The sequence below is a fragment of the Copadichromis virginalis genome, linkage group LG4 (assembly GCF_057382275.1).
Source record: "Copadichromis virginalis isolate Kocher_CV1m ecotype Utaka linkage group LG4, C_Virginalis_male_GT1.1, whole genome shotgun sequence".
NCBI classification, from domain to species: Eukaryota; Metazoa; Chordata; class Actinopteri; order Cichliformes; family Cichlidae; genus Copadichromis; species Copadichromis virginalis.
In genome coordinates this window covers 28,497,154-28,514,682 of record NC_140621.1, presented here as the reverse complement: position 1 = coordinate 28,514,682, position 17,529 = coordinate 28,497,154, and the positions used below count along the sequence as shown (strand labels likewise).

At 39.9% G+C, this 17,529-nt stretch overlaps 1 protein-coding gene across 1 annotated transcript; it reads right to left on the bottom strand.

Annotated features, from left to right (window-relative positions):
- Positions 1-258: 258 nt before the first annotated feature.
- cavin1a (caveolae associated protein 1a) lies at positions 259-16,491 on the bottom strand. The gene is made up of 2 exons (XM_085454712.1): positions 15,642-16,491; positions 259-3,001 (listed from the first exon to the last, which is right to left on the bottom strand). Exons 1-2 carry the CDS (start codon positions 16,140-16,142, stop codon positions 2,237-2,239), a joined length of 1,266 nt encoding a protein of 421 aa, XP_085310838.1. The 5' UTR covers positions 16,143-16,491; the 3' UTR covers positions 259-2,236.
- Between the last annotated feature and the right edge of the window lie 1,038 nt (positions 16,492-17,529).

The window sequence follows — 17,529 nt, the reverse complement described above, 5'->3', positions numbered from 1 at the left end:
ATGGAGTAGACGTTTACGCTGGGTAGCACCGGAGGGAGCACAAACATTTTCACGGAACAGCCAGCCTAGAAGTCATCTGAATTACCGGCAGTGCCGACGTCATCGAGAGTTTAATAACACAAGAGCGCTTCATTATTTACCTTTAGTTATAATTCAACCCTCTGGTCACGGTAGGTGAAGGAACACAAATAAACTTATAAACTGACAAACAAGACAACATTATCAGCCAGGTTCGTAAGAATGATGCCAGGCACTAAATATTATTTAGTAAGGCGTTTATTTATATTGAATTTGTTAGGCATAAAAAGCCTTAAACACAACATAATCAGTCAAGCGTCATTATTTGAATATAAATCAGTAACACCAAGCGTAATATTATGTCACATAAGGTTGCAGTAATGTTGAAGCTCATTTTCTGAATAACCAGCAGCTTAAAACAAGACAAAATAAACAGGGTGACAAAAACACACATTTCTTCTAAAGGAACCAGCGAGTATTATGGATAAAGCACAGGTTGTCTTTGCCAATAAAATAAAATAAAATACAAAAAAATAAAAAGTAAAATAAACAAAAGGCTAATGCTATGAAAATAACATGCCCATGTGAATTCACAGGCCAACGGCTGATTTCTTTATTGTTTTTTGTGATTTCAGCTTCATGCTTGAGTACGTGACATGCACATACGTGTCACCATTTAGTAGTCTCTCCCTTCCTTACATAGACACCCCCCCCCCCCCCTTTGTCTTTCCCAATGTTCTCTGGTTTGTGCAGTGCTCTGACCAAGCACTCTCCTTAATTGTATTTCCCCGTCCATTGATTACTTTAATGGTGGTCGATGCTACACAGTAGGCCTCTGCGTGTGTGTCTGCACCACATCAAGGTCATTCAAGTCTCCAGGGAGGCAAAATGGAAGACATACATTCACCTTGTTGTTGTCTGGAGAGCGATATGCTCGGCCTTACAAAATCAGAAGACTGACTGTGCATTGCCATACCAGTTTACATTCATTACTGCTTGGTTGTTTTCTCCATCTTATGCCAACCAAATTGTATAATTTACGACCAGATTTTCGTAGTTTTTTGCTTTGGATGTTCCTGTAATAGTTCAGCTTCTCCATATTACATACAGCGGTCATTAAACTGTCATCTCGCGTCTCTCTAGACCATCTTTTTTTCTGTCTGTAATTACTTTGAGAAATTTTAATAGTGTGATGAGCACTGTGATGAGCTGTGACCATGGTGATACAGTCTTTTTCATCTCCCCTTTGCGCAGCAGTGCAATATGTGCAGCTTAGTGAGAACGTGTTCAGATACACCTTTACTTGTCACATGGTCATCCTCATTAAACACTGTTTTTACTATTGCAAACGTGACATTCCGAATCTTATTAATATTTTCATTCAGTTATTCATTTTTCAATATTAATGAAAGCTGAAAATTCAGCTGAAAAATTTACCACCCCACATATACAACAGTATATTTTGCTTTTTAGTGTGGTGTTATGCATTTAAACATTGTAATAGTTGAATTTGTCACAGGTTCATGGTTCCTAGTATATATTAATAGAAACTGCACATCTATTTCCAGCCATTCACACTTAAGTGCTTAACAATGAGAAACACTGTATTGTAACATTTGGGAAAATGTTTGTAATCTTACGAAATATGGAGTACAGTTTAGTTAAACGCCTTAGTTTAAGTCCAGTGCAACAGATCTTTTCTTCACCTGTTAATTCTTCTGTAGAAGAATCCGTCTACAACTTTTACATTTATTTTTCTTTACACATTCACATCACTTCACCCGTTACACCGTTCACCCATTACAACACAAACATTGCCAAGAACTTCATTTTTCCATATTTGTTAAGGCAAATGCCACACTAAATATTGTCTCTTAATCACAACAATTTTTTTGTTTTTCTTTTAGCCACACAACTAATTAAACCAACAACAAACAACAAATACTCTAATTTCTAAGTGTAGCATATCCAGTCAGCCTGTAACATAACTCCTGTTTTTGTCTTTCTTTCTATTATTTGAGTGCTAAATATGAACAAATATGAAAGTTATCCCTGTTGGGAACAATACAAAGAGAACAGAAAACAAATAAGATGTCATAGATTGTAATCATCTATAAAGTCCCTACTGTGTCTTTGTGATTATATTCATTTATCAGTATTCTGTTTCCTTCTTCATCTTAATATAATTTCTTTCACAGCCCCGTGGAGCTACGAGACTCTATTCACTTTGGGCTTTCTTTAGGTGGTCTGTATCCACCCTGACCAGGTCAGAGTCTTCAGTCACCTCCAACAGAGTATCTATTTCGGGGCTGTCTACACTGACAAGCTCCCCTTCCTCCACCTCCACGTGCACACCCATCCCGTTCTCCTCTCCCCCTGGCTGAACCTCGGCTTCGCTCACTTCTACCATCTCTGTGTTCTGCACCACCTCCTCCTCCCCTTCCCGGATCTTCTTAACATGGAAGGTAAAAGGGGGAACGCGGTACACGGAGGTCTTGGAACGAGCATACATCTTGTGGTCAGGGGTGAGTGACTTCTTCATCTTCTCTTTGGAACTCTTTATCTTTGCCCTGCGCTCCTGGTTGGGAGTCATGCGGGTCCCGAGCTTGCCCATCTTCTTCTCAAGACTGTGCTTAGTTTTCTCCAGGTTGTCACGGGTTCTCTGTCTTGTCTTCTCCAAGTTTTCACGGGTTCTCTGCTTGGTCTTCTCCAAGTTTTCCTTGGTTTTTAGTTTGGTCTTCTCAATTTTCTCTTTGGAGAAGGCTTTCTTTATGTTATCGACTTGCTCTTTTGTGGTGCGTTGGAGGCGCTTTGTACGAGTCTCTATGAGCTCCTCTTCAATCACCACCTCTTCATCTGAATTAAGATTGTCTGGGAGTCCCTCCTGTCCCTCTTCAGGGATTTGCTCAAGGCCCTCCGCTGTTTTACTTTCCACCGCCTCTGCTGTCTTGGATTTGGATGCCTTTGGTGGCTTCACTTGGTCCTAAGGGACAAAATAGAAAAGAAAGAAAGAGAGAAGAGCATTAAGCCACTGTAGCAGAGTGAGCGAGACTGAGTTAAACACGCTTTACAACAATTTTTACAAACATTTCAATGGACATGATGTTTCATTAATTGTATTATATGAATAATGTAAAAATAGCATATGTTTCAATATGTTTTCAAATGTACCACCTATACAAAATTAAGATAATGGGAAACGGAATTGCAAATATCACCCTGAAACTCTGCAGAGTCATGCCTCATCAAGTAGTCAGTGTAAACATGTCACTGTGTGCAGCTGGTGCGGAGTGCCATCTAGTGGTGTCACTTATATGCTGAAAATTGTGCAAACAAAATGGTTTTAAATTTTTAGTTATGAAAGATAAAAGAATGTAGCCTGGCATATTTATAGGTATTATATGGCATGTCTTTAAAACACTAGTAAAACCTGAAAGGAATCCTATATTATCTGCAACTTTAGTCATAATGAAACTGAAGCTCACAATTTGTTCATCTAACCACAGGTTTATTTCCTGCCACTTACATATCATTTCTGTATAAAAGTCTGAAGACCTAATCTTCAGTTAAATCTCTCAGTAGACAATTTCAGCTTGTGTTTGATAATAAAATGCAGAATAAAGACTGGTGGTTAAATTTCACTGGAAATACTTAGTGGTTAGAATAGTTTCGGTTTAGCACATAATGCAAAGTGCAGCAGTTTCAGAGATGACCAGAAATTGCTGCATACATAAGCCCAGAAGCAGGACCATAGTATTTGTTCTATGCAAAGCTACACGGGAAGGTATCACCCTGTCAAACCACTTGGATGTGCATCTATTTGAATACCCCCCTACAAGTTACAATAAAACAAAAACAAAACCTTAAATCAAAGCACTTACATTTTTTCATTTTACATCTGTCAACAAAGTAGACCACATTTCCATGTTGTTTGGCAGGACAGTGTCATTCCAGATATCCACAAAGGGAGGAGCAGTACTATGATAGAAATGTGATTCCCCCAACTGTCAGTTACTGATAGAGGGATCAGTCGACCCACCCTGCTGAACCACACCTCAGTACACCATCACTATAGTCACTGACTTTGTAGATACACATGAAAAAAATCAGTAATTCATGAGACCAACCTAGATATTTAGGAATATTTAGGATGTTCACAGTCTGACATCTAGGTTCAAATACCAATGAGTGTTTACATCTGAAGTTAATTTAAGAGGCATAAAAGGCCTCATATCTATTTTGTCTAATATCAGTCCGCTAAAGAGCCACAATCAGACAAATAATTATCCTGCAGAACACGGACTCAGATGAAACAGACACAGCGCTGCTCGCATGTAGCAAAGGTTTGTTTATCATCTCCACTATGAGGGACGACACATCTTTATTTGAAAATTGTAAAAAGAAACATTTCAATAAGGTGGGAATAATTTGTCAGCCACTGTTATTATAAGCTGCTATAATTACAATGCATACACCTAAATGCGAATACTGCCTAGGCAGTAGTCACCCTTTCACACTTTAAATGACAATTTAGGTAACTTGATGGTGGAGTAAATAGCATTTCAGTCATTTCACAGCAAGAATACTCATTGTTCTTTCTTGCTTTTTGCATGTTCTCCCTGTACCTGTGTGGGTTTCCTAAGTTAACTTGTGATTCTAAACTGACTGCTGATGTGATGTAGATAAAGTGCTTCAAGTACATAGGACAAATGCTGCATAAATGTGACATCTAAAGCAGCGGTCCCCAACCTTTTTTGCACCATGGACCGGTTTATGCCCGACAATATTTTCACGGACCGGCCTTTAAGGTGCCTTTAAGGCGCCTTTAAGGCGGATAAATACAACAAAATAAAACTAGTACCGGTACTGAAAAAAAGAAGATTTATTCATAACACACGTGAAAAGACCCAGGAAAACCGAGTTAACGATAAAAACGATAACAAAATAACGCTGAAAACCGATAAAAACCCTGAAAACCATACATTTCACACCTGAACCTCAACTCTCGCGGCCCGGTACCAAACGACTCACGGACTGGTACCGGTCTGAGGCCCCGGGGTTGGGGACCGCTGATCTAAAGTACATTGAGGGGTCAGTAAGACTTTAAAAGCTGAATTACACTGCATCAGCATTAGCTACCAGCATAAACCGCCATTCTGAAACAACACATTACAAACACAGGGGCTTTTTTTCTTGTGTGGCCCTAAATTGTGTTTTGGTTCCTTTACTTGTCACATGGTCATCAAAATTTTAAGAATCCCTGCTCTAAGTTGGCTTAAGGTTTGAAAGTTATAGTTTTTTGATAATTAATAGTTTCCTACTGTAATATAACAACTGTAATATCACTAGTATAACACTAAATATTACGTGACCTGTATTATCAGCTCTTATTCCTAACTTGTAAAAGACAAACAGCTGTCAGATCACATCAGTAGCACATATCTCTGCACCATTCAAATACTGCCACGCGATCCTATCATAAAATGGACATTGCAACCATATTCAGCACTGTATATAGTATAAACCTGCTCGACCCACTCTGTGTGGGTTTATTTTAGGCTGGCCTTTCCCGCTCTCTGGATTCCATGTACTGTTCTCTGGCTGCTGACTACTGCACCACTAAGAAGCTCCCTCCCTTCCCCTCCCACACAGCAACGGATAAACACAACGCTCTATCACCATAGCAACCACCCCCTCATGCTGTCTCTGGTGGGTAGTGAGGTGAAGTTTAGCTGGACAAACAACTGACATGTCTACAACAATATATTGGCACATGTTCGGCAGTTGCTGAGCATATTCCTCTTAAACTAAAATATATACTGCAAAGGTTTTGCAGGTTAGCTCAGTGAGCACAGTAGGGCTGAGTAATGAGATGATAATTAAATATATTTTTGAACGCATAAACACATAATACTGCAACAGATTCCCATTTGCTGTTGTAAAATGTGACCTCATATATAAGACAACTTCTATATACACACTTCATGATAGCCACACACAGAATTAAATGTGTTCATTTAATTAAATTCATTTAATTTATTTAGGTGACCTTAGAAAGTATACACCAGCTCCTCCTCCCCTTCTCAGATTTTCCTGCAGAATTTTTATGTGCAAATATATACATTATATTATTTGTGTCTTGTGCTTTTGACATAACACAAAGAAAAGGCATGAAAATGGCGTAACTGAGAGCAAGTATGAGCAATGTAAGCCGACAGAAACAGAGACACTGTTATTCGCAGTTTTTCCCATGAAGCTATACTGAGCGCTTGAAAAGAAAGTGTGGAGCCAATGGAAAACAGCAGTGCCTGGCAGGAAACAGGTGAAATCATACATAACATTGTTATACTGCACCTCACTAGAGCTATGTAATGCAAATCAAATCATTGGCCGAAATACTTTTGTGAGAAAAATGACAAACGTTTTACTTAAAACTGATGAAGAAAAAAAGCATTGCTCCTTCAGCATTTTCTATTCTCTTTTATTCATTTTTGTCTCGTTCTGTCCTAAATATTTACCGTAAAAGCTGCTTTTTTTAAAACTAGAAAGTGTATCTCGACCAGTTCCATTTTGGCCAACACTGCAATCCATGATTGTCTGTTTTAAGATAGTTCCTAAACATAAATATATGACAAACAAAGAAAAAAACCCTTTATATGGATGCCTCTTTTTTGCGATATAGCCTATAAGTCTAGTTGCAACATGTTAGAGTGTAGAGATCAACATTTCAGTATTTAAGGCTATTCCTCAAACCTAGTCTACGACTTAAACACATGCTATATACAAATCTATTTGTCACAAGCTTACGTGAGCTCTAAGAATAACTCTGTTAGAAATTATAATGATGAATCTGAGTACTGCGTCGCACTTCACATTTATAAAATTTTCAATTAGCCTTTCTAGGCTCATGGGAAAGTTTCACTGTTTACATTCTGAAAACCTGATACAGCCCACTCTATGGAAACTGTGATAAACCCTGTCTGGGTTTAAGAGCGAGATTACAAGTTGAGAGATTAACACTGATTTACATAAAAAGCGAATCACTCAACACGAAACACTCCACTGCAGCAAAGTTTTTGTACAGGACTTTGAGTGATTTCCTTAACAGTTGCAGCATTGCCGTTTGTCTCTTCCTGTGTGCACGCCCCTTAAGAGCTTGAGGACAAATATAGTAATTCCATTTGCGTCCCTGTGTTACCTTCCTTACTCCTTCCACTTTAATCGCTGTGGAAAAGTGAGCACTGTATTTCTGTGTGCGTTTGCTAACAAGCTCCAGGGGAAAAGTGACGGAGTAAGTGCGCTCTACTCAACGAATGGCGTGAATCCTAGAAAAAGAAAAAGGTGGAAAACAGCTAAATCAATTATGGAAAAACAGTTGAACCAGAAAAGTGAAGCAGGAAAAGATTAAAACACTGAGAATCATTACACCTGTGGGAGATCAAACCCTCTGGCTTTGAGGAAATTGGTTTTTAATGAAAAATTCAACAACAATGTTTCTAATCAAGGTTAAAAACCTGCCTGAAATATAATTTAATTAAAACTCTTTACAGCAGCACCTTTTAATTGTCAGAGGCTTAATGTTACTAGTCTGACTCATACAGTCTGTTACCAAGGACAACAGAGGAAACAGTGTCCTCAATTAGCACTATACTGAGACAACAGACGTTCTGACTAAAGCTGCTGGCATGTCGCTGTCTCTCTATCTGCTAAAAGACCCTTACTAACCCACTGTGTTGAACATTCTTGCATACTTATTGTGTCGCTGACAAGATTTTAGCATCATTTTGTCAAGCCAAGATGATTAAAAGTCAGAAGTGTTGCACATGCACAACACAGTGACTGTGTTCTCTGCTCAGCACGTGTCTAGAAGGTGGTTGCGCAGCTTTCAGTTTGTGGTATGTGTAATCATAATGTAAAGGTGTTTGTGGCTTTGTTCTGCTTTGATTAACTGCAAACATTTGGTTTTTTTTAATTCCCTACTTGCACCTATGATAAATGTCAGCTTTAAAAAACCAACGCAGTTCATTAATTACTGATGTTGCCTTTGGTACGTAGCAAGCCGGACTATTGTTAGATAATCAACCCGTGCCAATAAAACAGACAACCCTGATCCACCTACTCAAGTGAAAAACAGACACACACCAATCCTTTTGAGGCAGTGTGATGAAAGGCCTCTCCAGTGAGTCACAGGAGCAGCTGTCTGATCCTTAGCAGTCCTTGCAGCTGTGCACTTAGCTTTCACAATGAGTGATCTCATTGACCCATATGCCCCCCCCGAGAACTGAAAAAGGCTAAATGAAAGATTGACAAGAAGCAGAGTAGAAGGTTTGTGTGTTAGAGCGTTGCAATGGCCTGAATCACGATGCTTTGATCCCCAACGAGTGTGTGGAGGTTAAAATAAGGACATTAATGTACTCTGGTCATTAATATTGAGGCCTCCCACACTTTCCCAAATAAGGCTCAAGCAATGCACAGATGACTAGATTAGCTGCGTTCTACTTCAGGCAGTTTGGGGTTTGCGACTAAGAATACAATGTTTCATGAAGCTCCCCTATTCGTTTTACACAAATTGCCCTGACGGCATCTTGTTAAAGTGTCCTGTGGGTTATGGGGCAAAAACAGCCACTTCAGCTGTCTGTAGTCACATTCATTGCAAAAAAGAGGACTTCTTTATACCACGCAGTCAATACGGCAATGCCATGTTATATTTTATACCACAGGAAGGGAGTTTCTTGTTTTTTTTCTCTTGCAGTAATTTGTTATTTTATAAATGGGGAAGCCCTTTTCCCCAGCCCAGCCTTCCCACATCCATTACTGTGAAACCACTGGAATCCCAGCTGGGTTAGTTTCATGCAAAGATGGAAAATTTACTTTTCCATTTACGTCCCTGTCCGAGCTAAAAGCCAGAGTGCTGGAAACGTATTATATAACATGGTATTATATCCAAATGTATTATATCCAAGGTAAGAATAGGATGTAGTTTTAGAAATGATCAAATCTCACATTTTAAAATGTTCAGTGTGTGTATGCATGCATTTGCATAATGAACATGTCTTCTTTAAGGGACAGTGTTATTATTGTAACCTTATTCTTTTCTGCAAAAAAAAAAAAGCCAATTACTGCTTTATAATATTATGTAATGTTATAATCAAGTAAGTGCATTTTACTCATGTTAACGCAACACTCAACCAAATCAGTAACTGACTCTAGTATTAATTCACAGCAAATTAATGATGATGATGACATATTAAAAATGGGATTGCCGTCAATTCAGTAACTCATCAATGTTATTGTACACTTAGTCTTAATTATGTACTTATATGTGAGCTTACAAGCACATTTCACCTTCAAAGTTCGCCTCTTACACTGTTAACATAATTTAAGTACTGTTTCCATTATTTATAGATTAATTATCCAAAACATCCATGTGCATGCAAAATCTAATGCCAAGGGTACACAAAACCCACTGTGTCCTGGCACACGCTGAGTGACAGCCTATAATTCACATGCCAGTGACAAGAAGAGCAAGCCGTCACAGCAGCAGCGAAACATACCACTGGGAAACCTGACTGTAGCACTTTAGACTGTCGGCTTGCACAGTCCAGATCTTACTTTCACATGCACTCATGTTAAATTACAAGAATAACATTTGGTCATATTAATAGTAAACATATCTATATGTCTTTAAGAGACACCTATATATGCAGGGAGTCGTGAAGTGTCCACTTACAGTAAAGATGTGTGAATGATATTCAACAGGAAAGCTTTCGATTGAACAAATCTTATATACAATTGACAGCATATACACAATTACAAGAAATACAAAGAGAAACATCCACATTTGCCATTTGTAATTCAATTTATCAATCAAATGGTACTCCACATTGTTAAACTCACACCCACTCAATGAAATAGGACACTATGGCATTTCGTTGCATTGCTACTGGTGTATTTATAGCAACAGGCAACATATCATTTGGCCAACTTTATTTTTTTTTGGCTGTGCTCTTGTAGATGAAGGGTGTGCCTAGTGCCTACAAATCTTGGAATAAACAGCCCAGAGAGTATCAGAAGCTTCCACCAAGTTGTGATGTGGTATGAGGACACATGTCTGTTAGCTGGCCAAGAAGCTGGATGACAACTACAAATGACAAAATTGAGGGGTGGCCCGATCAGTGCCCCAGCTGGTAAATCATGTCTGCTGCTGTGGGATGGGGATGTTTGGTGAGATGGGAAGGCAGCTGTGGCTTGAATTCAGGACACATGAAATATGGTTATTTTAAAATACGCACCACAGAATGATCTCTTGCAGAGCAAGGCAAACAGCTCACACGAAAACATTAGATATAAAGATAATGCTGATACATACGCACACTGATGTCGCAGGTAATGGTGAGGGTTTTTTGGTTTTCATGCGTAACACAACACTAGCCCCATTTCCTTTAAACAACATCTCTATGCACTATGTCAAAATCTCCCTAGTGCACTACATCCTGTCAATCACATATTCTCTGTAAGTGCTGTGTAAGACTGAGCTGACACAGTGGCTAACTTAAGCAATCACAGGCAAAATTATCAGCCATATTTAATATATTAATTCAAAAATATATATACACATGTACACTGTTTTCACGTGTTGAAGTAGCAAGGGGTCCTCTTTCTGCTGTATAAACTGTATACTTTAGCGTGAGAAGCACAGGAAGGGATAGAGTAACACTCTCAGCAAATCCAACCTCAGCTTCTGGTGAAACCACACCGTGCTGTACACTTGATCTGAAAAAGTAGATCAGAGAGGAAATGTCCTGTATGCTTGTTTGTCAAACATTTATCCAATTATCCTACCCAACCTCTGGTCCTTAGCCAGTCTTAACTGTTCTAAATAACTGTCTTTTTCAACACAATCTTGTATATTTATGTTGTTTCCTGCAAAATAAACCAAAGCAAAGAAAACAGAAAGACAACCCGAACAATAGCAGAGGACGGCAGCTGATACACAGATGACAAAGCAGTATTTTTGCCGCAAAAGGATAATGGCTTAGGACGCTCAAAAATAAAAAGGAGTTCCAAACAGAATGAAAAAGGGCTACTGTTACTCATTGGGTTGAGCTCAGTTGTTCCCTGTTGTCAACGAAATATGTGAGAGAAGGAAAGAGAGAGTGATTAGAGGAGTACATCCAAATTTGGCAAAGAAAAGCTTAAAGCAAGAGCATTTTGACTCCATGAAGTCACAAAAGGGAAACTACCAACATGAGCATTTTGAATACCGTATCCACACAGAGTTCATCTTTGTAGCTAAGTTGTAACACTTAAACGTAGAGTCGGCAGGATCTTTCAGGGTAGAGGAGTACAGAAAGACCAACCGAAGAGAGGCTGAGAGGAGTGAATGACGTTTAAATGTGGATTAGAAGTCTGAGTGGGAGTAAAAAGGGCTAATGCAGAGTTGATGGGGAGTGATAAGGGAGAGAAACTGAGGAGGGAGGAGAACAAGTGAGTATGCTGGCAGGAGGGGCAGAGAGATGCCAGCAGGATGAATCACAACACTAACTTTGTGCTGCCGGTTGAGTGCTTTTTGGTAGAGTTTGTTGCTATTGCCTGCAAGAGTCTGCTAAGTACTTCACAACAACCCTGTATTTAATGAGCCTGAGACCCACTTTCTACCTAGAAACAAAGATTTATTGAGTTGAAAGAGCAAAAGAGCTTTGGTTGAATCGCTATGTTTGGAATAAATTGAACTGGGTTATTAAACAGTCTGGGCACGGTGAAAAGCTATAAGAGAAAAGTAGGCTTATGCTGGTGGTGAGGCTTGTTGGCTGCGATTTGAGCTCTGGAAGGTCTGTGGGGCTAGTGTGGAATAAGCAGCCTGTAACCGAGAAGCTTACATCTCCCTGATAGAGTTGACCACATGGATATCACTGTCCTTGAGCTGCAGCCAAACACACCCTAATTCCAGACACACAGCAGTACTGTCTCACACTCTGACTGACATACCCATATCATATTGCATAAACTAGATTAATCCACATAATTACATAGATAATGAGCATTACAAAACACAGAGAGATCTGATTGGTTGAATTACAGCAATTTAAAATTCATGGTTACTTTTCACATTTAAAGTAAAACTTTGCAAAATGTTGGATACCTACTAGTACATGTCATGTTTTCCTGGGTCAATCTTTGGGAGTGACCATGCACATATGCATGATCGGTCCATTCCATTAACATTAAACTGTATGTACTTGATAGATGCCAGAGCGCTCATTAATAATGATTGGTTTGCTGTGCATGTAGATATGCTAATTATTCTTTTCCCTCAAATGACACTAAATCCACTGAAGTTGACACAGCAGGACCCCGTCTTTGATACTTGTCCTCTAGTATTGCCTAGGCAGACCATATAGGATATAGTGTAGGGCTAAGTCAGTGGTAGGACCTTTTAAGGGTTTTGAAAAGCAACTGTTTAAGCCAGGAGTGGGCAATTTCCCAAGGGCCCCAAACTTAGTAGAACTAAGTTCAGTTTAAGTTCTTATGTGGTCCCTTGGTAAAATAAACTACACACCCTTGACTAAGCTAACTAAAGGCCTATAAAACTGACATAGCTGTGCCTGCTCTGTTTGGTTATGACCAATCTTTTATAATTGTCATAGAGCTGGGAAAAAAGCAGGAAGCTAAGAAAGCTCTTTGTTAGTAATCATGCTTGGGAAAGGCTAATTTCTTTTTGTGTTTCAAAAAGTAAAACTCCATCATTACTGGAATCCACCAAAAAATCCACCAAAAAATTGAGAATATTTACAGCTCTAACATTACAGCTACCATAAAGCTTTAATTAAGAAGCTGCAGTCTAGATTTATCAAATTATCTCTTGGCTCTGGGTTTATTTCCTCTGACAGCTACTGCAATCAGCAAACAAAAAACAGGAAGTGTGCCTTGGTTGGAAGCACTAAAATAGTCAAATGCCTGCTGCATGAGATTAATGGGGATGAGGAAATAAACCTGGGCTCACAGTTGCTCCTCTTGATATGACATGCGATCCACAAATGGCAGCAATACCGAACGCAACAGTCAGAAAGGGTGTTAAAGACAGAGGCTCATTGAAAACACTGGTCATCTGAAGCCTACAGATTAACCAGGCGTGTCTTGTGCTGAGAGAAAAGGAAGACCCTCACAGACATGGATCTAAAACAACCTCAGAATTGTGCATAAGTTGTCCATGGGATATAGTTTAAATTGTAAACGAAAAAAAAAAAAGTGCTGTTTTTTAATTAGAGCAATTCTGGAGTTAATGAGGACTTTTTGTGATTTATTTGCTCAGGTGTGTTGTTACAAGAAACTTCATCAACAGAAATATATTTAGGCCTAAATACTTTATTATTATATTTATTATTAAATATTTGTGATATGCAATATTGTACCTTTATAACTTTGGGCTCGGTATCATGCACAAGGATACTTGGGCATGCAGACTTGAGCAGCCAGAGATCAAACCACCAACCTTTTAATTAGTAGATGACCAGCTCTACTCCTTAACGACAGCCAACCCAAGCAGGAAGCACTGAGCTCTTTAATCAAGTAAAGAGCTGAATGCTTCCCCACCCCTCTGGTTTCACCGTCACGCCCTTCTGTTACCAGGGTATCCTGAAAGCTATCGCCTTTGCAGGTTTAATTTTAAAGCATCCCTGTCAAAGCCTTTTGGGCCAAGAACTCCTAGACTATGTGGCTATTCGCATAACAAACAGCAAAAACAGACACAAGAAAAATAACCTGTAGTTAATGCAAGTAAGTAAAGTACAAAATCCTACATTGAAAAAGTTTCATTTATCTCATTCACGTTCTGCCTTCACTGACAGTGTTGAAAGCCAACATTAGCGAGGATATTGGCACAGATGCACACACACCAACACTTACACACACTCACCCGCTGGTACACTACCTGACACTAATTCCACAGATACCTAACTTAACCTCTACATAGTTTACAGTAATCCTTACCTTATCCTTAACCTAGTTCTAATCTTAAACTTTTCCCACTCTAACACATTAACACACATGGAGATGGTGGAAAGTGGTGAAACTTGACTGTGAGCCAGCTTTAAATTTGCACTGCTGCCAATATCTGTCAGTCAATTAAACTGGACACAGTGCAACCATTCACTGGCAATAAATAGACTGCGTGAGCCCAAAACAGCTACTGCAACATGGGATCACCAGCTCCTACAACTGCTTTGAAAATATCACAACGATCAAGTGCAGCCAGCGATAAGTGCGTCACAGGTGAGAAAATAGCAAGAGGTGATTCATGCTCTGTCTGCAATCATAGGTAAACAAAAATAAATTACTTAAATCTGATTTGAAAAGTTTAGTAGCTTCTTAAAAGAAAACTGCACATTTACAAACATATTTAAATAAAGAACCTGCAACATAGACAACCAAATTTACACACTGGCTTGCAGTACAACATGTAGTGTCAAAAACAGCAGGAGGCACCTGCTTTGCAGTGTAATTTAAAGGTCTAGGATCTATGATTGGATTTCTGCAAGATGCCAGTAGTGTAACCTGCTCCCACAGTGGACATCCCGGGAGGCTGATGTGAAAACGTTGTGCCTGCCAATATAGAGCCTGAAGTAAGCTCTACTCACGCGAGGCTTGCAGCCCTCAGATTCACTATTACTAATGTTTTTTAAGCAGATGCTCTGGTGTTGTGTGCATAAAGTGACTGCTGCTGAATCAATTTTCTTATGCTGTCATGAGATTTATTCCAGCACAAGAGCACAAGAAAATGCCTTGCTAAAAAAGAGTTGGTCAGTGTCACATGTCATATTTTCTGACACTTGCCACGTGAAATAAAACTGAGCCTGGCCCAGTGCTCACACTCAACCACTTATGTGGTCAAGTGTGAACTTGTACAGCGTGAATGCATGAATGTTAAGTGTGCTGCTCTTCTGGGAAATCTTCACAATAAAAACGACATCTTCATCTTACATGGGAGCAGCCTGCCAACTATGTCCGCTGGGCACTTAGGGGTGGGGCGTTGGTTCTGTCTCAAGTAGCCCTTCATGCCATATTTCATGGGCATTATATTTTTATTTACACCCACTCATCTTTATATGGTTTCACTGGATAATCGCATGGAGTGGGAGAGGTCACTACCTGTCTTTATTTTCCATGGCAGCTACTGGCTTTCCCTTCACTTGTGGAAGGACAAATGCACCTCTGACTACTCAACGGCTTCTAAGTAGTGGAAAGCAAAGCTGATGAATAGTTGGTAAACATCACAGCCTGATTTAGGGTTTAGGAAAAAGTGATTCAGACATTTATGTCATGGAAACCACAGAGCGAGCCATCCTGCATCCCCCAAAAAAACTGTTAGTCCGCTTTTCATTTTCCCAACAAGGGTCAACTCATGCTGCAGTGTGAGTCTCTCTCCCTCTGGTGAGATGAGGTCTAAAGGTAGTTCTGAGAGCCTTTCAAGTGAATTTCACACTTCTTCCCAACCTTTGTTTGTGATGTGGGAAATGCAACACATCTCTAACAAGTACATATTTATATTTATAACAGCCAGATCTAATAGATTAATCATTTAATTTTCATTACTTTATGACCTACACACATAGATGCCATTTCACCTGATAGATGAGGACTTTGAAGTTGCGTCTCTTGAGCAGCTCAGACTCGTTGCTCTCCAGCTTCTTGATCTGGCCCGCCTGCTTCTCGAGGTTGCTGCGTACTGTCTTGACGTTGATGCTGACCTTGCGTACCTTCTCCAGCATTTTGTTGACAGTGTTGGCGGTGTCGATGTGATTCTTGGACAACTTAGACAGCTCCCCTTGGATGGTTGACACTGACTTCTCCATGCCTTCTTGCCGGGCCTCCAGCCCATTCTGGGTCTGCTGGATCTGGTCTACCACCCCGATAATCTTGTCGAGCAGAGACAGAATCATGACCCCATTCATCTGCGCTTCACTCTTCCCCCCCGAGCCAGTTGCCAGCACCGGATCGGTCACCTCAGCTGGATCATCGTCATCTACTGCCGGCTCTGTGGCGGCACCCACCAGAGCGACCTCTTCATCATCGTAAGACACTTCTGCAAGGGCTCCATGCTCCTTCTTGACACCTGTATCAGCCATTGCTCTCAATTCCAAATACAAACTGCTTGCACGCTCACTACAGATAAAAATACCCTGGTGAAAAGTAATCTAGAGGAGCCACGCTGAACTCAACTTAGTCCCTTATTCTCTTTCCTACCGCTTAGACAACTTTCTTTACCACTTGTTTCCCTCTTTGTAGTTTGCTTTACAGTTAAAATTCTCTTCACCCTCAGTCTTTCGCATTCAACTTTCTCTGTCTCTCTCTGCCTCTGCTCCGGGATGCCAGCCAGCCAAGGGGAGTAGGGCCTCTCACAGCTCAAGCATGTGTACCCTGAGTCAAATGCCTCTGCTCCCTGTGAAAGCACCCAGTCACAGATTTCCCTTCTCACACCCAGCCTCCACCCATAGCTCCCCCTGCTGCTGCGGCTCCACCCTATTCTGTCCCCAAGTACAAGGCAGAACTTCCAGACTCCACCTCTTGCAGTGACATAACAGTGCTCTCAGGGAAAAAGGAAAGGTGAGTGCCACTAGGTGTGATATCACAAAAAAAGAAACATTTGGTCAACACGGGGAAATGTGACACAGTTGAAAGAGTTTTAAATCACAGCTACACTGAACAGAGTAAGTAAGTAAAGCTTATATAGAATTTTTTCAAGAACAGAAGTGCTTCAAAAACAAAAATGCAATTTAGGAAAAACTTAAGATACAACTATTTAAATGGTATAAACAGATAAAACTAAATGTAAACAAGCCTCATTATTAACTTAGACTACTTCACTCCCAGTAAGTTCCATAGATTGCAAGCCACAGTCCCATAAGCGGTCTCTTTTTGTCCTTAGGGCAGACTTAGATATCCCCAACAAGCACTGATCAGCTGTTCTAAGAGATCGATGGCTCTTGTAGTTCACTAATAGAAAGCGGTATAAATTGAAACCTAAACTTTATAGGGAGCCAATGTAAGGAGGACAGAGAAGCCTCGAAATTAGAGGACTTTTTTTTTTTTTGACAGTTTTGGCGACTTAAACTTGGTCCTAAACGTTATATTTAATCAAAAAACACAAATACTATTAACTTAACTATTAAGATAATCATTTACTAACGTGGTTCACTTTCACTTCCCTCCAGTGGTCTCCGGGAGGAACAACAGTTGTACGCTACTGTTGTCATTTCACGTGCAATAGCGCAGTAGTACTTCCGGTTGGTTTGTTCAAAGTAAGAGCTGAGATTTAGAGTCTCTGACCACCAGAGGTCAGGATGAAGTTCATGCAAATGAACCTTTCCCCTTTCATTTTCTGCTTGTGTTATATATTGCTGAATATATTTTGTACACATATAAATGTATATATTGCAAAAGGTACTTAAACTCTTCCACCTTCACTACCTTTACCCATTGTAGGTTCATCATTAGACCTGCCTTCCTCTCATT